The sequence below is a fragment of the Pinus tabuliformis genome, chromosome 2_1, assembly GCF_031772625.1.
Source record: "Pinus tabuliformis cultivar Carrire ecotype Pingquan chromosome 2_1, CPIR1, whole genome shotgun sequence".
In the NCBI taxonomy this organism is placed as follows: Eukaryota; Viridiplantae; Streptophyta; class Pinopsida; order Pinales; family Pinaceae; genus Pinus; species Pinus tabuliformis.
In genome coordinates this window covers 957,560,591-957,587,806 of record NC_142299.1, presented here as the reverse complement: position 1 = coordinate 957,587,806, position 27,216 = coordinate 957,560,591, and the positions used below count along the sequence as shown (strand labels likewise).

Sequence of the window (27,216 nt, the reverse complement as noted above, 5' to 3'; positions counted from 1 at the left end):
CTTGCATAATAGCCTAAGGGACCTTCCATTTTGCATCAAATCCTTTATTGCAACATGAGGAACTATACTCACCTTATACATGATCAATTAGCAGGCACTAAAGTAGGATCCCATACCTTAGCTAATCATCAGCTTAATGATCAAGTTAAAGAGGTACATCATAGCAAAGATGTCCTGAAAGTAACTGTGGAATCACTAGCGCTCTAGTATAAAAAAAGACTTGTATCTTTGCAATGTTAGGATTGAGCCACAAATCTCAAACTAAATGACTAAATGTTAGACTAGTGAATTTGACCCCCAAATAAGTGTAAATTGTGGTGACCACAATCCCGTTGCTATTGCATTAAAAATGAAAATTTGAAATTACAAGCAAATTTATGCTAGGCTTTATAGAGAACGCCCATGCCCCATATGTTATTTGTTGCAATTCACATGGATACTATGCTTACTAGGTCAACCTAGCCAATCAACAAATAAGGTCTTGATCAATCCAATAAAGTAATGATCAACCCTTACCTAACAAAGGGTTGGTCCTCAAACAAAGATTGATCCTGTAAAGTCTTGATCAAAACTTATCTAATGAAGAATTGCACTCTAAGGTCAATTTTTCAAAAATAAGGTGTTGAAATTGTTTAACTAGGTTGGTCCTGGGTCAATCCCAAAGCAGGTAAGATGCCAGCCTAATATGGTCCTACATTGACCTTACCAGGCTGGTCCATGGGAGTCACGAGCCAAAACACTATGAAGTGGGAGATGCAATTCCATGTGGACTCAAATGATAAAATCTGTGTGGGTTAGTAGTTACATTCCCATGTGGTAGATGACATCTGCTACAAGGCGAATAAAAAAAAAAATTAATATGTTTTAACAATAGGATGTCATCATCATTTCCTCCCTGGTTAGTAGAAATTGTCCCTGATTTCCTAATGATTTCTAAACTATTTCCAGTGTGCATTGATTTGTAGCTAGAGAAAAATCAGCTTATTCCAAGTGTTCACTAGGTGTCCTTGACACCTTGTTTATTCTATCTTCATCAATCACCTTTGTCAACTATCTAACCAATTCAGCATTATCAACAACAATAGTCCTAAGATGGGGTTGATTAGGTATTTGTGCTTCTGGAAAAAGTCTACTGCATGTATAATTGTTCTTAAACAAAAATGACACTTATGTTCCTCTAGAACATCAGTGTGAGCACTCAAAAGGATTATCACTGTATCTGGTTGTGGAAGAACAATACAGTTTTGTATTTTGGCTTGTTAAAATTGGCAACTAGGGCCAAATTCCACTTTGGACAGCTCATTTGATGGAGATTATGATTGCATTGAATTCCTCTTTTTCGAGAGGACCAAAAATGATATAAAGATTATTAAATTTGGATAAGCAGGAATGTGTTTTTGAATTTATGCCCACACATGTGCAAATTGTCAAGGTCGGCTACATCATGTAGGCTCATGAAGCCCAAGAGACATGTCACTTCACCCTCGACGACTTGTATAATTATGAGAGACCTCAAGCCTCATTTGGCATCATCTCATCTCACACATTCTTCTCTCTTTATCTAATCGGTTCATACATCTCATTGGGCATCTGTTTTCCTCACACGTGTGGCAGCAGAAGCACGAATTACAGGGTTGAAATTTCAGAGTCCGTTGCAGGTTTGACCAGTGCTGACCAGGAGTGTTTTGACCACTTTTGACTGAGATTTTTGGGTCAGAATTTCGTTTTAAGCAGGCTGCATTTATTGGCACAAGAACCGAGGCATTCTGTTGACTTGGACTACAGACCAATCGCAGAGTTGACCGCAGGCCTGATCACAGAGTTTGACCAAGTTTGACCATTGTTTTCATGACTGTTTTGGGCTGACTTTGACCAGCAAAGAAGGCCGAGTTTGACTGGGTTTGACTGAGCTGCATAAAGGACTGTTTGCTGCTGCATTGACCAGCATTGACTTTCTAGTTAGGGCAGAGTTTGACTGTTGTTGACTTCAGATTTGACAGGGCTGTTTTGACTGTGATTTGGCAAGTCAATATTGACTTTATTGTACTCTCTCTCTCTCTGCTGAACATTTGATATAGTAATAAGATGAATTGATCAAAGGGTTTTCCCCATCTTGGGGATTTTCCTTGGCATTTGCCAAATCTGGCGTTCTCTTGTCTTGGCTTGTCTTCTGCATTTTGTTTCATGTTCTATCTATTTTTACTGTCAATGTGATTTATGGTTAATGTGATTGCTATTGAAAAATTAAATTGGAAATTGTCATTGAGCTGCTAAATGAACATTGAAGTAATTGTGCTAAGCATAGAACATACCATTGTTAACAAAATTTAACATGGCTTCTTGAAGACCCTAGGAAGAATCGGCCAATTCAACAGCAATTTTGCATGATAGAAGAGTGTAGGCAGAAGAGTAATTCATAAGTGTTGCTTTTCAGAGCACCCGTGCATGGGATAGAAGATGAGAGGAGGATTTCTCTCTGAATTCAATGATTTTCCATTACATTAGGATTCATACCATGTATTTATCAAACAAAAAATTGTTTAAATACTCCCCAAATATTAAATTCTCCAATTATGTTGAGCTTTCTTTGCAACCCAACATAAAATTTAGTCATATCTTGAAAGTCAGATATTGTACAGAACTCCAATTCATATATTTATTGCCCCTCGGCAGAGACTTTTGATTTTGTACCCGAAGCACCTAACTTGCTAATTTCAACTGAGTTTGCCTTAGCATGCAAAATGAACACAACATTTGTAAGAAAAATATCATTAGGAAAATGATTTCAGTGAACTGGTTATAAATTAATTGTAACAATTATCTAGTATTACAACAGATTTTCGTTTTCCCTTACAAGTTACTCCGAATTTTTTAGAGGCGAGCAACAATAAAGATAAAAGTATTATAGACAATAGTTTATAACAGACACTTTTGATTACATTAAAGCCACGACATGCACATTACACAATATTTGGGTTATACCATAAAACTCTAAAAGAATTTGTAGTATAGATATGTTGGTTTCTACCGCACAATTTCCTGCATTTATCCACACAGAATTTGCATACAAGCAATTTGAATCAAAACAATGACCAGTCTAGCAAAAAATAACTCAACAGTTTGTGACAAAAAACACAAAGAAAATACCTGCATGATTTCACGCAATCTATATTCAACATCTGGAGCAAGAGCCTGGGCAACATCTGGAGACAAGTTACTTATACCAATGCTTTGAGCTATCACCTCTATTGTCTCCTTTGGCAGAATACTCATGCTTGCCCCCTAAAAGCTCCTAAACCACAAAAGATGAAAAACGAATTGACAAATAGATTTTAAGCAGTAAGGAAATTTTGTTATCATCTAATGCTTAGATATTAGAAAACACTACTGTGTTCTATTTAATTCGTAAAAATAAACAGGCAGGCTTGGATCAGCTAAGCAAATACACTGAGGTCAGAGTTATGACAGAATTATTTTCTTGTTCTATGACCATAGAACTCTGTTTAATGAAAAAATCTAAGGACAAAAGGATCTCATAAACACTTAGGAATGTAGCAAACTGCTTGACTTTTCTCAGCTTCTGCAAAAGAGTGGATTATTTCAGTTTTCACTATATAGAAACCAAAAATGGAAGTAAACAGTAACAATTGTTAAGTCTACAGTTTTTATTTTGAAGAGGAATTCAAGAACCTACAGTCACCTTAACAGCTATTCTTGGAAGGGAGCCTATAAAGACCCTGCAGTTAAGTTTGATTGACCTTTTGCACTCACTTATTAAAAAGGACTGCACTGCTTGTTCTCCTTGTTGACTGTCCATAAGCCACTCTACAAAGCCAACAGTTGTGTCTGATGACCTTTCAAGGACCCAATGATTTCTATGTATAACCACCACATTTGCAATAACATTGTTAATTCATTATTATCTGATTTTGTATCCATCAATTTCATACTAATCTGTGACTGCAAGCATCAAATCAACAGAGGATTGAGTTAATGTTTCATAGATGCAATGAATTAATACTTTAACTATTGGATCCCTGGTGAACAAGATGTGTGATACCATATAGCTTCAGTGCATAAGCTGTTCTAGTATTTTTGGCATGTGTTCAGTGCTTCAAGTGCCAGAGTCATCCAGAAAATCATTTCAAATATAGAGGTTGCACCCTGCACACTGGTTGTAAAGCGCTCTTTATATAACTTGGAACTGTTAAGACAAAGTGCTAACCATGTGAGGTGGCTTTTTTGACTGCAACGTTTTATAGATCCCTGAAACGCTCTCGTTGTAGACACCAAAACAGAAAATCAGAAGTCTGTTTGTGTAAAGTTTTGTAGATGTTCTATGCTAAGAGCAATTTCACTTTTCTCACAGCAATCATACAAGTAGATAAGCAAAATGCAGATAGAACATATAAGCAGATCTTACAGAAGACAAATCAGAAACAAGAAAAATGTATGTGTTTGTTTCGGCGGTCAACAGGATGCTTCAACCAGCAAAGTCTCCTTTGGTCAGCCAGCCCAGCATGTGTCACAACAACCCTCCAACCAGTAGATGAGTCAACCCAAGTCAGTTCTACAAAAGTCAACGCTGTCCTGAAAAGTCAACGCAGGGGCAGCAAGCTAAAAGTCAACGCAGCAGCAAAACGGTCAACCCTTTGACCTCGATTTTTGTGCCAGGTAGTATGGCCTTCAAAAATCGAACCTCCCACAAGTTTTCAGCTTGTTTGGACCAAGTGTTGACCAAAGTCAACGCTGGTCAAACTTCTGCGAAACCCTAGCAGCAGAAAAATCCTCTTCGTCCTTCCCACGTGTGGCTGAAATTCGTCCTCCAGGTAGCTCGTACTTTTTAGGATGAGAGAGGAAGATGTGAGTTGTTTTTGTGTTCAAATTCTCTCCAACTTTTCCTGTATATATATATCCATCAATGAGGGTGTGTGACACATCTGTTGGGCATGTGAGCCTACATTACAAAACTGGCTGACTTTTGCACATATAATTTATTAAGAATAATAAATTCAAAATATAAGTTCTGCTCATCGGATTAAGACTATTTTTATATGGATTTTACACCTCTCAGAAAGAGGAATCCAACAAAAATATTAGCCTCTTAATCTAAGCATCAGAACATGGAGTTTGGACCTAGTTGTCCAAATTTAACACTCCCTCTCAACCAATGTTTTACAACTCGGACTCGGACTCGGACTCGGCCGAGGATCGACTCGGACTCGGACTCGGACTCGGTAATGACTCGGCCGGCTCGATTTCAATGACTCGGTCGTTGTAAAAAATACATTAAATATTTATTTTTTTTATAAAAAAACATAATTTTAAATATTTTAAACATAATTTTAAAGATTTTCATTCAAGTTTCCAAACACACAACATTATAATATACATGGAAGACAACATATGATCAAAGTAGGCTCATGAACCAATCCATTATATCAAAATGGTACGGTGTACCCAATGGCAATAGTAAATACATAGTCAACTGTAGTCTGTCATACATGATCAAAGACTCAAGAGTCAAAACAAAATACAAATAACCAAGGAGGCTAGTAGCTACTGCCAGAGGAGCCAAGATCATCTCGACCAATCTCTGGATCATCATCATCAGAGTCAGACAAGGGGCCCCATGGCTCCTCATCATCATCATCGTCTCCAACTGCAACTGTAGAAGTGGTGCCAGTACCACTAGGCTGTGCAACAGATGCAAGCTGAGATAGAGTACAAATGCGGCTGCGCTTCTGTCGTGGCTGAGCAGAGGAAGCACCTACAACTGGAGTCCTACTAGCTGGCTGTGAGACTGAGGCTGGTGGATTGGGATCTGCATTCAACTGAACATGCTGCAGTGGATCTCCAACATCAAGTGATTCAAGATCCTCATCAGGATCAAACTCTGGTAGACGACTCTCCACTACCCAATCTGATGTTGGGTCAATGTCTTCCAACACAATGGGATCTGAATCAGGTCTTTTGTTCAGCAATTGGTTCCATCTGAGCCGAAGGTTGTATTGGACAAAAACTAGATCATTCAACCGTTTTTGCTCCAAACGGTTTCTCTTCTTTGTGTGAATCCTCTCAAAGACAGACCAATTGCGCTCACACCCAGATGCACTGCAAGTTTGACTCAAAATACGAATTGCAAACCTTTGCAATTCAGGGCACTGGCCACCAAAGGCCTCCCACCATTGTGCTGCAAAAAACATAGGAGTGTAATGAATTATGAGTTAGATGAAGGCTGAAGCTCAACAAAATTACAAATTATATCTAACTTTCAAATTATAAATGATTTAACAAACTTTAATAAAAAAAGTAAAACCATTAAGAAATTGAAAATTGAAATTTTTGTTTACCTGGCTCATCTGCTTCTCTTGCAATCTTTGCTAGGTTCTTCCCAAAGGTACCTGTTGCATTGCTGAAGGATGTGACCTGCTGATGTATCAGCAGCTGATCAGACTCCGATGGGACCATGCGCTCAATGCAATCAACCAGTCCATCTCTGACCTCCCCCCTCAAAGCTCCTGACTCCTTAGCTTTATAATGATACCGTGGGTTCAAAAAATACCCAGCTGCATGTATAGGGCGATGGAGTTGATTGTTCCATCTTTCATCAATGATTGCCCAAATGGGCCCATACTTTGCCACTCTATCCTTGTATGTTGTCTTTATTTGCTCCTTTGCTTGATCCATAGCCTCATAAATGAAGCCCATAGCCAACCTTTCCCCATCCACCAACCGCAACACCTTAACTAGTGGCTCAGCAAGCTTCACAATCTTTGCTGCCTTTCTCCAAAAAGTTTCATCATGGACTTTCCTTTTCAATTCTCTGCCTTCTGGTTTGTTAGACCAACTACTTTGATTCCATTCATCACTGGAAAACATCTTTTGCAAGTTTCTATGTTGGGAAAGCATAGATTGCAATGTCAAAAAATGTGTAGCAAATCTAGTGATGGCAGGCCTAATGATATCCTTGCCTCCAGTGTGTTTCCTCATGAGACTCAAAACCAGTGTATGATTGTAGATAAATTTTGTTATGCTTTTGGCATTATCTACAGTGTTTCTGACCCAATCTAATTTTCCAATATCCTCAAGCATGAGGTCTATGCAATGTGCAGCGCATGGGGTCCAAAAGATGGTCTTGTGTTTTTCCTCTAACAGTCTACCAGCAAGAACATAGTTAGAGGCATTGTCTGTGATGATTTGAACAACATTAGCCACCCCCACACCCTCAATAACCTCATCCAATAGCTGAAACAACAAGTGGCCATCTTTTACCTTATCAGATGCATCAACTGATTTTAAAAACATGGTTCCCTGTGGGCAGAAGGCAAGAAAGTTTATGATGGTACGGTTTCTTTGATCAGTCCATCCATCTGACATGATGGTACACCCTGTTCTTGCCCATGATTCCTTGAAATCTTGCAAATACTCATTAATTGATTGAATTTCTTTCTGCAAACGAAACCCCCTTAGCTCTTGCATAGTAGGGCCTTTGAAGCCTTTTCCAGCAGCATGTATGGCCTCAAACATAGGCTCATAATATGGTGAACGAGCAGCATTAAAGGGGATATCAGCATCATACCACCATCTAGCTATGTAGTCACAAGCAGTCTCCCTCAATTCTTTCTTCCAATGGTCATCTAAAGTGGGCTGAGCAAGACCTTTACTAATACTAACTTCAGGACCATGTGCATCTGATGGAGAGGAGCCTGAGTGAGTGAAAAAACTTTTGATAGTCCCATCACCCTTCATTCTACCCTTTCCCTTATCTTGAACAGAAGCAAAAGAGGGAGGAACATAACGAAAAGGGTTTGATGCATCAGTTTGAGGGATAGAGGAAGAACCCTCAAACTCATAGTGGGGGTTGGCAGCCATCATTCTTTGTATCTCCCTCTTCCTCCCAATTTCAGCCTGTATCTCTTTTTGCCTAGTCTTTTCTTCTTTAAATTTTTCAAAGCTTTCCAACAAATTCTTTCTAATCTCCCCAATTTGATCAGATTGACATGCAGTAATATTGCCTTTAATCCCTGCCAAGTGTTGTTTCAGCCTATTAATCCCCCCAGGACCTTCCTTAATTTTCCTATGGCAAAACTTGCAACACATCTGATTATCAACCATTTCAACATATGCCCAAGCAGGATCTTTTGCTCTAGGTGCCATTTTTTGACTAGGAAAACAATCTGAAAATGAAAAAAAAAAAAAAAATTGATTCAATGTTCATTTATTTGACAAAAAACACTCTCTAAGCTTTCTTGATATGCAACTAAAATTTACTAAGCAAAAACAGATTTGTAAGGGTGGAAAAAAATACCTCCAGGCACAAACTGCCTCCTCAATGCTGCTCCAAATGGCTGCCCAAGAAGCTCCTCACTCCAGCTACAATGCTCCTCCAAGACTCCTCACTGCTGCTCCAAAACAAGCTCAAGAACTGCTCACTAACTCTCAAAGAAGACTCTCACTCAAATGCATAAGACTGCTGTGAGTGAAATGAGAGCATTTGGCTGTCTTAAATAGAGTTTGGGAGGGGGAAATGGACCCCAAAAGCATTTAACAAATTACAATAACCATTTAGAATCCACAAACCCTAATTAACTTTACCAAATATCAGCAAAAAATTGATTTTTTTTTATAAAAAACGCTGCCCAGCCGTCCTTTCCATGACTCGGCCGACTCAATACGGACCCGGCCGGGTTGACCGAGTCATAGCTGACTCGGTCAGCCGAGCCGGGTCATGGGCCGGGTCACTTAAATGGTGATTGAAACGGTTAGAAACGGCCGTTTCCGTTTCAGTTCGGCCGTTTCGTAAAACATTGCTCTCAACTAGGGAGAACTCCATCTATTAGTGCAATTAACATCGTGAGTCATCCCGCCGAAACTTGCTTTGCTGGCTTCTTTATTTCAGAACAGAAGTGGGTCAGTCACAAAGACATCATTCCCCGACTGACATAATCAGTCCAGAGGTCCCAGACCTCACAAATCTTGATCCCAGATCAAGTGGTTGGACCATGCCATCCTAGATAGAGAGTACGGCAATCTCTGATGCGTCCATCAGTCTTTGCTAATAGTCTCTAGCTTTTCCACACCTCATTGGCCAAATGAGAGGTACTTCCCATGAGCCCTGAACTCAATGGGTAGGATGCATACGGGGCACAGATTAAATGAGTGGCGAACCAGCTCAATAATCACAAGGGTGGGGCAGAAGCATTATGAGTGCTTATAGCTCCGAGAAGCTATCCCCAAAGCCCCCCAGAGCTCCCAGAGCTCATTGTCCAACAGGACCCACATCATAGGGTCTTTCCACGACACCAAGATTCTCACGGAAGGTTAGGAACTTGACCTTCCCCAGGGGCTTAGTGAGAATATCCGCGACCTGCTCATCAGTTCCTATATGATCGAGCCTTACGGCGCCTCGCTGTACCATATCCCGGATAAAGTGGTACCTGATATCAATATGCTTGGATCGGTCGTGGAACACAGGATTCTCAGTCATATGAATCCCACTCTGATTATCACAGAGTATTACAGTGGTATCTAGCACATGTTGGAACAGCTCACTAAAGAGCTTCCTCAACCAAACTGCTTCACAACAGGCCATACTAGCAGCAATGTATTCGGCCTCCGCGGTGCTCAAAGCCACCGACTTCTGCTTCCTGCTCATCCATGAGATCGAAGCAGAACCAAGATTGAAACAGCATCCAGATGTGCTCTTACGATCCACCACACTGCCAGCCCAATCGGCATCAGTATATCCCCGGAGTATCACACTCCCGGCAGTGTATCTCAGCCCATGGTTTATCGTGCCCCGAAGATATCTCAAAAGATTCTTGGCACCAACCCAGTGAAAATGATGAGGCTCAACCATCTGTTGACTCAAAGTATTCACTGCAAAACATATGTCCGGACGGGTGTTCACTAAGAACATCAAAGCTCCTATGAGTTGACGATACTCAGTAGGATTGGCCAAGATAGGCCCTGCAGCGCTGCCACTCAACTTCTTAAAGTTGAGTTCCATTGGTGTCGACACGGACTTACAGTCCACCATCCCAAATCTTTCCAGAAGCTTCACAATATACTTTCCTTGAGAAAGGAAAATCTCTCCAGGTCTCTGCCAGACCTCCAGGCCTAGGAAATAGTGCATCAGTCCTAGGTCTTTCATCTCGAACTCAGCAGCAAGCTCCCTCTTACATTGATGAATGAGAGGGTCATCACCTATCAGGAAGAGGTCGTCCACATACAGCACTAGAATGAGAGGCTTTCCTTCCTCAACCTTAAAGTAAAGGTTAGGATCAGCATTGCTTCGAGTGAAGCCCAGCTTCATCAAGTAACTATCCATCCTCTCATACCAAGCTCTGGGTGCTTGCTTTAACCCATAGAGGGCTTTCTTCAACCTGCAGACATAAGTGTCTCGATCTTGAACTTCAAATCCCAGAGGTTGTTCTACATACACCTCTTCCTTTATTGCACCATGCAGAAAAGCAGTCTTGACATCCATCTGATGAAGACTCCATCCTTGCGTAGCAGCAAGGGCTATGATGGATCGAATGGTGGTATATCGAGCCACAGGTGCAAATATATCGTCATAGTCAATTCCTTCCTTTGTCCTTGGAACCACCAGAGTTCTTCTTTCGGGAATGAGCAACATAGGCAGCATTTCTTTCATTATCAAATTCCTTCATCCTTGTTTCTTCTTGCATACATCTAGACAGAAGCTCATCAAAGTTAGGGATGGTATTATTGTTGAGAATGGTAGTTGTGAATACTTGCCATTCATATGGAAGTCCTCCAAGTGCGGTGAGAACCATCTCACGATCAGCTATTGTCTCCCCAATAGCTAGCAGATTGTTCCTGGTTTCGGTCAACTTCATAAAGAAAGTTTGAATAGACTTGTCTCGGCCCTTCTTCATATTCTTCAACTTGTTCTTGAGGAATAGCACTTGGTACACATTGTTTACTCGGAACATAAGTATCAGTTTGTCATACATCTCCTTGGATGTGCCTAGTTCAGATATGTAGGCAACCAGACTCTTATTTATGGATTCCCTGATCAGCAGTTTTGCTCTGATTTCTCCCTTCTTATACTTGTGTTTAACAGCAGCAGAGGCATTTGATGGAGGGTCTTGAATCTTCCCTGTCACATGATCTAGGAGATCATGATCTTCTAATTTGAGATCTAATAACATCTTCCAGGCATGGAAGTCATCACTTCCAGTCAGCTTGTCATTCTCCCTGAATTCAAGCTTAGAGGAATCCATTTCCTTCGATGATGATTGCTATAGATAGAGTTTGTCTTCACCTCAGCTCTGATACCATGTAAAGTTTTGTAGATGTTCTATGCTAAGAGCAATTTCACTTTTCTCACAGCAATCATACAAGTAGATAAGCAAAATGCAGATAGAACATATAAGCAGATCTTACAGAAGACAAATCAGAAACAAGAAAAATGTGTGTGTTTGTTTCGGCGGTAAACAGGATGCTTCAACCAGCAAAGTCTCCTTTGGTCAGCCAGCCCAGCATGTGTCACAACAACCCTCCAACCAGTAGATGAGTCAACCCAAGTCAGTTCTACAAAAGTCAACACTGTCCTGAAAAGTCAACGCAGGGGCAGCAAGCTAAAAGTCAACGCAGCAGCAAAACGGTCAACCCTTTGACCTCGATTTTTGTGCCAGGTAGTATGGCCTTCAAAAATCGAACCTCCCACAAGTTTTCAGCTTGTTTGGACCAAGTGTTGACCAAAGTCAACGCTGGTCAAACTTCTGCGAAACCCTAGCAGCAGAAACCCTAGCAGCAGAAAAATCCTCTTCGTCCTTCCCACGTGTGGCTGAAATTCGTCCTCCAGGTAGCTCATACTTTTTAGGATGAGAGAGGAAGATGTGAGTTGTTTTTGTGTTCAAATTCTCTCCAACTTTTCCTGTATATATATATCCATCAATGAGGGTGTGTGACACATCTGTTGGGCATGTGAGCCTACATTACAAAACTGGCTGACTTTTGCACATATAATTTATTAAGAATAATAAATTCAAAATATAAGTTCTGCTCATCGGATTAAGACTATTTTTATATGGATTTTACACCTCTCAGAAAGAGGAATCCAACAAAAATATTAGCCTCTTAATCTGAGCATCAGAACATGGAGTTTGGACCTAGTTGTCCAAATTTAACAGTTTGTCCTGGGACATTTCTGTAACTCCTCAACTTTCTCCTCATGGTCTTGCTCATCTGCTAGAACCAGACTCACTGTTTTTAGTTTATTCATGTATTAATATTAGCATTATTTAACTGAGATAGACAGTGCCTTCTATTGCCTTTATGTAACAATTAATCACAGGATTCTTATTAGTTCCCTGTTTTCCTCGTTCTTGGGTAAGGGCATGTGAAACTTGCCCTAAAAGGTCGATGCAGCAGAAAGAAAAGAAGGAAGATAAGCTATGATTAAAGTAAAAACAGTGGCTGGGATACGATAAAGTACATGGACAAAATCCTAGCCTGAGCTTTACTCCTATCAGCTCAAGGATGATGGTATTTCATAACCAGTACATAGATGGTGCAATCTTCTATAAGTAAACCCCCACCATACCACTATCCACTTGCCCATGTTGATTAATGTGTCTGCTTAGGAATTTTTCCTCCCCTTGGAGTTGGAAGCACCTAATAGGCCCTGTTACCGCTCAAACTAGCAGGGGACCTAAGGGGGATCGCTAAAGGGCAAATGCTAGGCCAAGGGCAACAAATGGAGACTTAGCCCACTGTCACCTCAACTAAGGCGCCCTTCTATTTACAGACTTTCACCGATGGGAGGAGACTCGATATGTATTGGAATCAATAAAGAATAATAAGTCAATGGATATGAGTGACCCAAACTAACCCTTTCCCAGAAAAAGCTTGAAAAGATGGAGTTTGCTTGCTCACTAAGCAAGGCGGTATAGATTCTAGGGAAAGGAAGAGAGGATTTTGGGGGTTAGGTGTATTGGAATAAGCTTCGTGAAGAAGTTCCCCAAACCCTAAAATCCTTGTTAGAATTGGTATCCCGGATGGTTCTTGAAGAATGGTCCTTTGAAGGAGCGGGACCACACGGGGCCAAGTCGACCCGGTCTAGGGTATGAGGAAAGTATGTAGCAACCAATGATATTCTTACCCTAGACAAGGTGGGGAAAGGATCAAAGAAAGTATTTTCACTCAAAGATGTTGTTTTGACCCTATGAGGCACTAGCCTTGGGGATGGCAAGGCAAGTTTTGATCCCGGAGCTAGGGCTTGACTTTTCTTCCAACTCCACCGTTGGAATGGCTTCAAAATTGGAGGAGGGCTAGAGGAAAGGCCAACGCAGGAGACCCTAGGAGATCGAATTTTTTTTATGGCTAGCTTGTCGGGAAATTGATGCCCTAGTCACCCCAATGTGGCTAGTCCCGAAAGGATGTGAGAAAATATGGATTTTAGTGACCACCCTTGGTAGATCAATGCCTTAATCTTTGGGAGAATGGAGTCTATGTTGAGTAAGAGTAGGATTTCTTGGTTCCCAATCAAGGAGGCCTCAAGATCACTTTGTTTGCCTTCTAGGTCAAGAAGAAGCAACCTTGCAGCTTTTATACTTCGATGTGCAAGAGGAATGGTTTGTCAAGGTCAAATTTTACCCCTAGGAGATTTCGCTCCCATTACATGGCCCATACATTGAAGGAAATGCTATAATAGAGACAAATTCCACAATATTAAGCAGTAAATGCATGCAGCAATTAGCCCTAGAACAACGAAAATCCCAGTCCAACATATATGACAAAAGTAAACAAAAATAACATCAAAAGCACGTACTTACATGTAATAAAGAAGCTCCAAGGGAAGATAGACCAATATCCATACATCAAAACTCATTCATAAAGCTCCAATTCATCCTTAGAAAAAGCGCGAAAATCTCAAGAGTGATAAGAGATCCAAACCAAAGTGATAATGAGAAATGAACTCATCTCACTTGTATTTATACACAACTTAGGAGTTCGATTTAGCCTTCTTGGCCTACATAAGCCCCAAAAATAAAATAATGTTCTAATAATACAACTTTTGGTGACAAGCCCACCAAACTAGCTCATAAATGAAAAAGTAAGCCTCTCAAGAGGTCAAATAATAATCTATGCATATCGTAGGGCTCTCTAAGAGGCCTAATGAGGTCCATGGGTGCCAAAATGAAGAATAGGACCCTCAAAAGCAATGGACAAAGGTTTGGCCCCTTGTAATAACCTGTGGTGCTCCAAATGACAATTGGGGGCACACAGGTGTCCTCATGGGTCTCCAAACAAATCGAAGATGTAGATCGGCTACAAGGGCTAGGATGATGGTGTAGGTGATGCCACATCATCGTGCAAGTCTTGGATCATCTTCTAAGTGTATGGTGTACATCTAGGGCCGACTGGGCATGATGGATCAAGTGCATCCTCCTCATCCAATAAGTGAACCACGAGCAATCTTTGAATGGTTGTGGAGATCCATGGAGTGCAATTTGCTAATGTGGAGGCCCATGGCTCTCAACGCTCACCCTACATGTGCCAATGTAGCCCTTTGGGGGATTAGGACCCCGTATAGGGAGACCAAACCCCAAATGGAAACCATCTACAATCCTTCATAAGATCCAATGCATCCCCTAGCCTTCCAGTACAAGTCATTAGAGAGATCGAGTAAATGAGCTTACTTAATCATGGACCACAGGTGGGGACTTCATAATGGCCTGCCCTTCCATAATGGGCTTCGTGGTGTGCCAATGTCTTTTAAACTCCAAATGGGGTTAACCAAGCACCCTATTAGGTGGTTTCTACTTCTAGAGGGGAGAATATACAAGGTACATCCTTCAAAAGGTGGTGGCATGTGATAGATATGGAGAATAAAGTAAGGGATGAAAAGGGGTAGCCCTAGGTCACATGTCAGGGTACAAGGGTAGCTAATAAGAGGGAAGCCCACACTTGGGTTTATAATGTATAGGAGGGAGCAATCGTGGTACATGAGGTGCCTCGACCTTGATTTTTCCACCCTTCTTTTATGCCTTTTGCCTTTTTTATGATTTTCTTTGATTGACTACTTGGGGCTCAAGGGCTTAGAGCATGATGTGTAAGATATAGCAGTGGAATCCCCTTTTTAAGGTGGGCGGTTCATCACCCACCAGGGGTTGGCACAATCATGGGTTCCTATATGATGAAGAAGGCTCATAGAACCTATAGGAACCAGGGTGATGGCAACGATGATGGGGGAGAGCTCATGTATTGGATTTTGCCCATGTGCTAAAATGTTTTTTGTCTCGGACATCTTTTGCATTTTGTGGTACTTTTCCTGTTGGATGTGGCCATATATGCTTTTAACTTTCTTTTCAGCTGCATCAACCTCTGAGCTTCATTCCAGGCCATGACCCAAGGTGTGGGCGAGGGGAAGGGACAAGTTAACCCTATGTGGACCCAATGGAGGGAAGTGGACCTTGGCAAGAAAAATGATGGATGGGGCGGTACTGGATGGAAAGAGGGTAATATAAGCGGATAAGGGAGCGGGACTACGCAACCAAAATCAGGGTTTCGCGTGAAATACCATCCCTGGAACCAAATGGTCAATAAAAGAGATCACACAGGACTAGAATCCAAGGTTAATTCCTAAAAGGGGTCTAGGGGACAGAAGCACAGACCTAGCCCATTCTTTTCGCTGAATCCCCCCATTAATCCATGCCCAAGAGTGTCCATGATAAGCAAACTATAATACTCAATTTCCAAATGACAAGGCATACATTTAGGTTTGGGAGGCCCACCTTCAAACATACGATCATGGCAGATGGGTGAAGGACCACATGGTTGGCTCAGGTGGCTACAAGGGCTACTAGCCACCGGCTGAGGACCATCTTGGAGAAAAAAAAATCTCCTAGGGATATTACCCACAAAATGGTGGGTAACAAGGCCTTTGGATAACCCTCTCGTATCTAAGCACAATAACTGGTTTACAAATCATAAGCTAAAAAGACATTTGAAGATGATGCTTGTGTAAACTTTAAAGTACTTTGATGCTTTTTGCATTAGATATGGCCCACTCTGATACCTTTATGGCTACTTTACCTATGAAGATGATCTCACTTGATTTTGAAGGTATGTCTCAAATGTTTCTCCCAGGTACAACTTCCATTTCTTAAGGGATTGATTGACTTCTCCTACATTTTAGAGAGGACGTTGTCCTACCCTACCTGATGACACTTCAAGGCACTGTAGCCAAGATGTTGACCACTTTGAGAAGAGTTTTGACCTTGGGATGTATCCAGCATTGATGATAACACTCTCCTCTCCCTCTAGAGATCGAAATGCTACTCATTGTAGTCAAGTCGTTGTCTAGAAGGAAGATGTACCCCAAATACCATTGGACACCCCAAAGTTGGAATTGCACCTTCTCGACAAGCATTTCCCTGTTCCTAGAACAATTTTATGATGATGATGATGACTTGAGATCCCTTTGGAAGGGATAGTACACCTTTCTCGATAATGGCATCATGCCCTAGGCTTACAACGTCACCCCCATCAGGCCTAGAGTGATGATGTGGACTTGATTGATGATGATGAGCAGTGTTTTGCTCGATGGTGCACATTTGTTGATGAGGAGACTGCTTGGAGTGACGAGCATTGTTTTGACCCATCCTTTGCATCTTTTTTATGGAGATCTTCACCCTTGGAGGATGATATCACCCTTGGAGAACCTTTTGCTCACACATGTGAGCTAAAAGGAGGTTTTTTGTTATGTTTATTTATTGAGATAACTATCTTTTAGGTCGGCTTGTGACCTACTTAACTTGTAAACACTTAAAATATTATTTTTAGGGATTTTAGTCTAATTTTTCCCTAAATTGACTTGGTTGTCTGATATAAATAGAGGGAAGTCGATTTAGGAGGATTCGTTGACACACACACTTATTATTTCTCTTGTGAGAGAGTGCACACTAGTCATTTGTCTCTTCGACACAATGAAGCACTAAGACAACAAAATGTCTTGGGGAAGATATTTTTTTTATTGGAGGGATTTTCTCTTGGATTGATGAAGTGATGCTATGGTGAATTGTGCGATCTTATTGTGAAGTATCTTCTTCCATTTTGCATGTTGTAGAATTAGGGTTTTCATGATATGTTGACTATTTTATGTCTCTAAAATCTCCTTTGCAAGATTTGTCACCTCGTACCCATCAACGAAACTTAGAATAGCATTCCTTGACCTTAAATTTTCAATTGATTGAAAGCCACTAGGGTTTGATTGAGAGGCTTTTCTCTCCTTTACTCGCTCCAATCAAGGTCTTCCACCTTTGACCTCACCCTTTTTGACTCCATATACCCAAGATTGATAAAGGAACTAGTCTTTGAGTGTCAATCTATTAAAAAAATTAATATTTTTCTTCTTTTTATGGTAAACTAGGGTTAGGTTACAGAAAAATCTACATCAAATAGCATAAAATACCTTAAACATCAAAGTCCTAGGGATAGGCTTTGCATCTATTAAAGAAAAATATCATTTTTATCCATTTTTCAGCCATATATCTAGGGCTGATGTCTAGGATTTAATAGTTCTTTATTGCATTTTCAACCATTGAAAAGTTGTTATAATTTTTTCCTTTGTTTATTTATTGAATATCCTTTGATTGTTAATTGTTTATCATTAATTATAGGTTGATTTTGCTATTGTTGTCATAAATTTTGCATGCTATAGATTTTCTTTATTTTAAACTCTAATTTATAACAACAATCATTAAATTTAAAGTAGCATGTGTTTGGAATCTATTTGAGCATCTCCAAGACTTACCTTAGCCCTCTAGATTTATAGGTTCTTTGAACTCTGTTAAGATTGGCAACTAGGGCCAAATTCCACCTTGGGACAGCTCATTTGATGGAGATGGTGATTGCATTAAATTCCTCTTTTCGAGAGGACCAAAATTGATATAAAAATCATCCAATTTGGACAAACAAAAGCGTGTTTTCGAATTTATGCCCACACATGTGCAAATTGTCTAGGTCGCCTACATCATCATGTAGGCTCATGAAGCCCAATGGATGCGACTCTTCAGAGTTCACTCTCAATGACTTATATAAATACAAGTGACCTCTCACCTCATTTGGCATTATCATCACACATATTTCTTTTGCTCCTCTCATTGGTTTGTACAACTATTGGGCAAATCTTCTCTCTCTCACACGTGTGGCAGAAGGACGAATTTTCTGGGCAAATTGCAGGGCCGAATTTCAACACTGTTGCAGGAGTTTGACTAGCATTGACTGATCATTTTGACTCATCCTTTGACTGCAATTTTTGTGGGAAAATTTTGTTTTTGGCAAGTCAATTTTGACTTTGACTTTGTATTATTGTACTCTCTCTCTCTGTTGAACATTTGATATAATAATAAGAAGAATTGATCAAAGGGTTTTCCCCACATTTGGGGTTTTTCCCTAGTATCAGCAAATCTGGTGTCCTCTTGTCTTGGCTTGTCTTCTGCATTTTATTTTATTTTCTATCTATAGTTATTGTCAATGCGAATTATGGTCGATGGAATTGCTATTGGAAACTAATTTGGAAATTGTCATTGGGCTGCTTAAAGTGCATTTGAAGTAATTGTGCTAAGCATGGAACATACCATTGTTATGTAAATTTAACAAACTCACTACCTCATTTCACATGAAGCCTTACCTTACTGAATATTATTTGGGGTCTCTAATTAGCAGTCCATAGAGGGTATTTAGCATGAGAATCTTTGTGTTAAACTTTGAGACCTATTGGGGAAGCCTCCTTTGTAGAGATAACATCCATCAACAAAAAACGCAAGGGAATAGACACTATGATGACAATGGTGGTTGATGTCATTGTTGCCCATAACCTAGACTACTTAGTGATGCTTTGCACTAGGATGCTAGATTTTGCAATAACGGGGAACAACTAGTTTTCTTCTCTCCTTCTGATTTGGTGTTTCCCTATTGAGTCTATGGCTTAAGGTTCAACAATCCTTTATTGTTCCACTTAGTATTTTTCCAATGAGCCTTTGTTGGCATTTGTCGCTTATGATGTTAGAAATACTGAGGGGGGGTGAATCAATATTTCATCCAATTGTTAATTTTGTCAGTTAAAAATATTTTACAAATAAGAAGCACAAAACATGCCAGGACACAAGAATTAAAAATAAAAAATCACTTGTATAATTTTAGCTCAAATTTCAATGATGAAGACACCAATCCTCCTTTACAAATTCAGGCTCCAACCTGTCAAATAATCCTTTTGTACAAAACAAGTCACCAACCTAGAATGAGAACACCAATCCTCTTGAACAAGCCCAGGCACCAACCTGGAAAAAATGAATCAAGACACCAATCCTCTTCACGCACCAACCTAATATACTGCTACAAAGTAGACTTCAATGCTTCTCAAAAACATGTTCTAATATAGGCTCCACAAATTCTTCAAGATAGGTTCCAAAATATATCAAAAACTGCTCCAAGACTCCTCCAAATGAGCCTCAAGATAGGCTTCAAAAACAGCTCCTCTTCATACTTCAGATCAGCTTCAAACCATGCTTCTAGTCAGCTTCAAATCAAAGTTTTAGTCAAGCTTTAGATCTTCAAATCAGCCTTTAGGTTAGCTCCAAATCAGACTTCAATTAGCTTCAAATCAGGCTCTTATCAGCTTCAAATTAACTTCAAAAACGGGTTGAGAAAAGCTGCAAAATGGGTGAAACTATGGCTCCCACAAGGTCGAGGCTGAGGCTATTACAGGGGCCGAGTTGAGGCTATAACAAGGGGTTAAGCTGAGGCTATTACAAGGGCCGAACTTCAGTGTACAACAGGGCCGAATTTCGATCTACCACAGGGCCAAATTTCGGTCTACCACAAGGCCAAATTTCAGAGCTACGACAAGGCCGAATTTCAAAACTGTAACCAAGGTCAAATTATGTCCAAAATCAGCCTCAAACACTAATCAAAAAGGGCTTCAAGAGTGCCTTAACCAAAACCAAAAATACCTTACAAACTTGTTGCTTAACTCCTTGCTTCTTTGTTCCCCAAGTTCATGAGGTATGAACCTCTCTTCTCTGTTGCTCAACAGGTCTGAAATGCTCCTTGATTGCTTGACCGAATGCCTAGCCAAAATGGGTGAGGGGACGACCTATTTATAGGCCTCGTTGACCCCCAAATAGGTCGAACTGACCTCTAGGAGGACGGACTTGACTAGGTCCAAAGATTCAATTTTTTATCTTGAAAAATTCATATCTCCTCAACCAAGAGGAGTTATAGGGCGAGCCATACCTCATTGGAAAGATCTCAAGACGATCTTTAAGCCTGTAATATTGTCTTCTTCAACTGGATAACCTTTGACATCAATAACAACCATTTTCTCAACATATGAAACTCTAAATGCTAGGAGAGCCACCACAACGAGTTCCTAACATCCCAACAAGAATGCACTCCCTATAAGACATTCTCAAGGTTTGCATTGGTGCCCTCATAATTATTGACCAAGATGCCAACATATTCTATATTTTGGACATTGGCTAGGGTCTTGCTACTCTAACTCTATTAACTTCCCTTAATACAAGGTCCTCATCTAGGTTGCAAGAAACACCTAACTTGACCATGTCCCAGTACTCGAAATGCCTACAAACACAAAAACGAGTACATAGTACCTAGAAAATGTTAATTTTAGGTATGTTCTATGCTTAGAGCAATTACTTCAATTTTTCATTTTAGCCCAGTGACAATATTCAAATTAATAATCACATCAGCGTGATAGTAAAGTGCAGATAGAACATAAACATAAACAGCAGAAGACAAGCCAAGACAAGAGGACACAAGATGTGGCACTAGCCAGGGACAAACCCCAATGTGGGGAAACCCTTGATCAATTCTTCTTATATTCTTCAATAGTTCAGCAAAGAGAGAGATAATACAAATACATTTGAAGTCAATACTAGACTTGCCAAAATAGGAGATCAGACATCAGAGATCTTCACCATGAAGATGACTCAATAGATCTGATGACAAGGACTGAAGATATGCAACAGATGATAGGTCTAGAACAGCTCAACCAATCTCCCCAAAATATTGAAACTTTCCTTCTATCCTCCTTTGTTGCTTCACTGATCATGTCAAGGCTGCTAATCTGGCAACTTGTGTATGTTGAAGCATATCTTGGCAAACCTGATCTTTGGTTAGGGCACAAGATCTGAGAGCTACTACACCCTAAACATACTCCACAGTCCACCTATTTACCACGGATAGCCTTCACACTAATCTCCAATGATACGCTGCCTTATAGGGTTTGAACGCACCACCTAAAGAGGCCTCCAACTGCTGGCTATGGCCTGCGGACTAGCCTAGTAATTGACTGTAACTTTTGTCCTTTCACACAATGACCCAAGAAACTCCTTATTGTGGATTCTCCTTCCCTTTAAATCGAGCTTAGGAACAATACTAACATGCCCAAACAGCCTTGTTGTCACCTACAGCAAAGTGACAATATCACAGATCCTCCACGTTGTAATATAATTACCCTTGCTGCGGTTTAGATTCACTTTCCTTGCTACGTCTAAGGGTCCTGTCATACTGTGATAAAGGCTCCTTTAATTGCGGCTTTCCTCCTTCATTTGCTGTTGATTAGGGCCTCTCCAACTGCGGCCAAGATGACCTCGTTTAGGACTGTGACTAGGGAAGCAATAGCCCTACTTTGACAGCAGATGTGTCTCCTCCTTTAGGATTGCGTTTAGGTCATCATTAGGGCTTCCTGAAACAGTGGATTAAGGTCTCTTCTAGACCTGCGGTTAGGGCTCTTTTAAGGCTTTCTTTGACAGCGTTAAAGCCTCTCCTTGTTGCGTTATAGAAGCCTCTTTTAGGACAGCAAAGGAGCCTCTCTTCACTGTGATAAGACTCCTCCATGACTGCGGCTAGGGCATGCTTCATTGACTATGTTTTAGACTTCTCTTTGACAGCATCTAGGGCTTCCTTTGACAACGTTGAAGTTCCCTTTAGATAGTGTATAGAAACCCTCTCCTTGCTGCTAGAAGAGCCTCCTCTTGACTGCATATAAAACCCTCCTTGACTGCGTAGAGGTGTCTCCTCCTAGGACTGCGTAGAGCCTTCTTTGACTGCGTCTAGGGCTAGGGCTAGATCTTCTCTAGGGCAGCGTATTCTCCTATAGATCTCTCCTACCACCAAAACCCAAACAAGTGGAGAGAGATCACAAGAGATGTGTGTCAAAATGACTTGAAGACCTCTTCTATTTATAATAAAACGTTGAGGACAAGTGTGGGTAATTTGGTTGCTGGCCGACCTTGATGAATTGTCACATAACACAAATAAATTCATATCTCCATGAATACATGTCATAATCGGATGATCTTTAGATCAATCCTACACTTCTCGACAAGAGGAATCCAAGAAAAATATCAGTTGCCATAAATAAGAAAATCCACCTAGAGTTTGTCCCTAGTTGCCAATTTTAACACTCCCTCTCAACTAGGGAGAACTCCATCTGCTAATCCATCTCCCAGACTGTACTATCTTTGCCATCAACACAATGTCCTGCACTGCTCTGCTCTACTGAACTATGAAGAAGAAGAAGTGATTGAGAATGTATCATACCATTCTCTACTGACCCGAAGTCAGCCCCATATAAAGAGAGTGTCTCATACCACTCTTACTGATCCGGAATCAGTTCCAAATAAAGAGAGTGTCTCATACCACTCTTACTAATCCGAAATCAGTTCCAAATAAAAAGAGTGTCTCATACCACTCTTACTAACCCGAAGTCAGTTCCAATTGATCCCAAATCAATATCATCCTAGCATAGGGAGTACAGTACTACTCGATACGTCCATGGTCCCTATCCTCATTTCCCTACTCATTGGCCAAATGAGAGGTACTTCGCATGAGTCCCAAACTGCATGGGTAGGATGTCTCAGCAGGAGAAGGATGAACCACTCATCATGCCTACATGTCGCCAGGGGTATCTCAGGGGAGGGATGAACCACTCACCGTGTACACAACAAATCAGTAGGGGAAGGCTAAACCTCTCACCCTATGATTATGTCTCAGCAGGAGAAGGATGAACCACTCATCCTGCCTACATAGCAAACCACTAAGGGAAGGTTGAACCACTCACCCTATGGTTGCTCATCGCTCCAAGAAGTACCCCCAAGCCCCCGGAGCTCGCAGAGCTCAATGTCCATACCAAACAGGACCCTCAGGAGAGGGTCTCTCCACGACTCCAAGTCGTTTTCGGAAAGTCACGAATTTGACCTTTCCCAGGGGCTTCATCAGAATATCGGCGACCTGCACATCAGTCCCAATGTGTTGGAACCTTCTTGCTCCTCGTTGTACCATATCCCAAATAAAGCAGTACCTGACGTCTATATGCTCGGAGCGATCATAGAATACGGGATTCCTCAATAATCGAATCCCATTATGGTTGTCACCGAAGATCACAGTGGTATCCAACACGTGTCCAAACAGCTCACTCAAGAGCTTCTTCAACCAGACAGCTTCACACAAGGTCATACTCACAACTATGTATTCGACCTCGGCGATGCTCAAAGAAACCGACATCTACTTCCTACTCATCCAGGATATCGAAGCAGAACACAAAGAGAACCAACACCCAGAAGTGCTCTTGCGATCCTCCACACTGCCTAACCAGTCAGCATCAGAATAATCATGCAACTTCACATTTCCGACAATGTATCTCAATCCATGAGAGATTGTGCCCCGAAGATATCTCAAAAGATTCTTGGCACCAATCCAGTGAGGCTCAACTATATATAAGCTCAACATGCTACCTGCAAAACATATATCCGGACAAGAGTTCACCAAGAACATCAATGCTATTTTGAGTTGACGAAAATCAGAGGCATTTCCCAAATCAGGTCCAAAAGCACTGCCACATCACTTCTTAAAGTTAAGCTCCACCGAGGTAGTCATGGACTTGCAGTCCACCATTCCAAATTCGGAATCCAACTCCCTCTTACTTTTGCAAATGAGAGGGTTTGTACCTGTCAAAAAGAGGTCGTCCTCATAAGGTACCAGAATGAGATGTCTATCATCCACAACCTTAAAGCAATGGTTTGGATCGGCTTCACTCCTAGTTAATCTCAGCTTCATCAAATAGTTATCAATTCTCTCACACCAAGTCCGGGGTGCTTGCTTTAAATCATAGAGAGTTTTCTTCAACCTGCATACATGAGATTCCCGATCATGAATCTCAAATCCCTCGAGTTGTTCCACATCTGTGGTCTTGCTATTACATGAGGGGAATGGTCCCCTTGTAAGCTTTCCTTCGGTACATCTCGAACATGTACCTTCATGCTCTTCTTTGAATTCAGGCATCCCTGTCACCATCTGTCTCACATCGGGTAGGGCCTTACAATGAAGATGGGCAAACCTCCGGTGCCATTGAAGAGATGAGTCACATGACATGGTCCCCAATGGACTTCCTGCAACTTGATACAAAGTGCCAACCCTGAACCCAAGAGTAAAAGCATCTTTAAAATTCCTTTTCCAAACATGTACCTTTCCATCGATGAATGCCACCTTGTAACCTTTGTCTTCCATTGCCGAAATGGACACCAGGTTCTTCTTGAGATTCGGTACATAAAGAACTTCTTGTAAATGAATCGAGTTACCCTGATCCAGTTGAAGAGTAACATTCCCTACACCCTTTGCGGGATAGGTGGCATCGTCTCCAAGAATAATCTCCAAGTTTGTTTCCTTCTCTATCAGATTAGAGAGTGCTTCCTTGAATCCGGTGAAGTGCCTTGAGGCGCCACTATCAATAAGCCAATTTCTCAAAGGGTCCGGAGGAGAGGTAGTGAAGAGGGTTGATATAAGATAATACTCCTCTTGCTTATATGAAACAACATTTGATTCTTCATACCTAGAGTTCCTTGCTTTCTTGAAGATTCGGCCATTTCCATGATGTCCTGCATTCCTTTTTCCTTTTCCTTTGTACCTGTCATTCCTTCGATCATTGAAGATGCCCCTGAAATTATTGTGATCATCATCATGAGATGTGTCCCTTCTATTTGGACACTCCCTCGAAAAATGGCCAAACTTATTAAAAGCAAGGCATCTGCCCTTCCTTCCACCCTTAGATCTGGACTTTCCATTGAAGTGCCCTCTAGGTAGGCCACCAGACGCTGTTAGTGGAATCTCCGATAATCTTCTTTGCTTCGACTTCACCCTTGGTGTATTTGTTCTTTGGAGCAATCGGTGCATTTGATGGAGGCTCAGGGATTTTACCCTTCACGAAATCCAGCACTTCTTGCTCTTCCAATTCAACCGGGAAGTGGGATGAGGAACCCATTGAGCCTTTGACCTTGTCCAACTATCTTCAGTGATTGCTCTTTCACTCTTGCTTGGGCTTTGTCTTCACCTCACCTCTAATACCATGTTAATTTTAGGTATGTTCTATGCTTAGAGCAATTTACTTCAATTTTTCATTTTTGCCCAATGACAATATTCAGATTAGCAATCACATCAGCATGATAGTAAAGTGCAGATAGAACATAAACATAAACAGCGGAAGACAAGCCAAGACGAGAGGACACAAGATGTGGCACCAGGAAGGGACAAACCCCAATGTGGGGAAACCCTTGATCAATTCTTCTTATATTCTTTAATAGTTCAACAGAGAGAGAGATATTACAAATACATTTGAAGTCAATACTAGACTTGCCAAATTAGGAGATGACACAATAGATCTGATGACAAGGACTGAAGATATGCAGCAAATGATAGGTCTAGAACAACTCAACCAATATCCCCAAAATATTGAAGCTTTCTTTCTATAAAACTCTTCCTCCTTTGTTGCTTCATTAATCATGTCAAGGCTGCTAATCTGGCAACTTGTGTATGCTGAAGCATATCTTGGCAAACTTGATCTCTGGTTAGGGCACAAGATCTGAGAGCTACTGCAGCCTAAACATACTCCACAGCCCACCTATTTACTACGGATAGCCTTCACACTGATCTCCAATGATACGCTGCATTATAGGGTCTAAACGCAGCACCTAAAGACGCCTCCAACTGCTAGTTATGGCCCGCAGCCAGCAGTTGACTGTAACTTTTGTCCCTTCACAAAGTGACCCAATCAGTGTTTAAACAGCAGTCTCAAGCACCTCCTTATTGCGGATTCTCCTTCCCTTTAAATCGAGCTTAGGAACAATACTAACATGCCCAAACAGCCTTGTTGTCACCTACAACAATGTGACAATATCACAGATCCTCCACGTTGTAATATAATTACCCTTGTTGCGGTTTAGATTCACTTTCCTTGCTGCGTCTAAGGGTCCTTTCATACTGTGATAAGGGCTCCTTTAACTACGGCTTTCCTCCTTCATTTGCTGCTGATTAGGGCCTCTCCAACTGCGGCTAAGATGACCTCCTTTAGGACTGTGACTAGGGCAGCAATAGCCCTACTTTGACAGCAGATGTGTCTCCTCCTTTAGGATTGCGTTTAGGTCATCATTAGGGCTTCCTGAAACAATGGATTAAGGTCTCTTATAGACCTGCGGTTAGGGCTCTTTTAAGGCTTTCTTTAACAGCGTTAAAGCCTCTCCTTGTTGTGTTATAGAAGCCTCTTTTAGGACAGCAAAGAAGCCTATCTTCAATGTGAAAAGACTCCTCCATGACTGCGGCTAGGGCATGCTTCATTGACTATGTTTTAGATTTCTCTTTGACAGCATCTAGGGCTTCCTTTGACAACGTTGAAGTTCCCTTTAGATAGTGTATAGAAACCCTCTCCTTGTTGCTAGAAAAGCCTCCTCTTGACTGCATATAAAACCCTCCTTGACTGTGTAGAGGTGTCTTCCCTAGGACTACGTAGAGCTTTCTTTGACTGCATCTAGGGCTAGGGCTAGATCTTCTCTAGGGCAGCATATTCTCCTATAGATCTCTCCTACCACCAAAACCCAAACAAGTGGAGAGAGATCACAAGAGATGTGTGTCAAAATGACTTGAAGACCTCTTCTATTTATAATAAAACGTTGAGGACAAGTGGGGGTAATTTGGTTGTTGGCCAACCTTGACGAATTGTCACATAACACAAATAAATTCATATCTCCATGAATACATGTCGGAATCGGATGATCTTTAGATCAATCCTACACCTCTCGACGAGAGGAATCCAAGAAAAATATCAGTTGCCATAAATAAGAAGACCCACATGGAGTTTGACCCTAGTTGCCAATTTTAACAGAA

General features: G+C 41.1%; 1 protein-coding gene across 5 annotated transcripts in view; it reads right to left on the bottom strand.

The window, feature by feature from the left end:
• TAFII59 (TATA BOX ASSOCIATED FACTOR II 59) overlaps nt 1-27,216 on the bottom strand; it is a 245,117-nt gene that overhangs the window by 197,425 nt on the left and 20,476 nt on the right. For 3 of the 5 annotated variants that reach the window (XM_089403579.1, XM_089403575.1, XM_089403576.1), the window contains exon 3: nt 3,148-3,292. In XM_089403579.1, coding sequence (XP_089259705.1) covers nt 3,148-3,273 — 126 coding nt within the window. In that variant the 5' untranslated portion in view covers nt 3,274-3,292. The remainder of the gene's footprint in view (nt 1-3,147; nt 3,293-27,216) is intronic. The other 2 variants (XM_089403577.1, XM_089403578.1) reach the window with 1 other exon arrangement.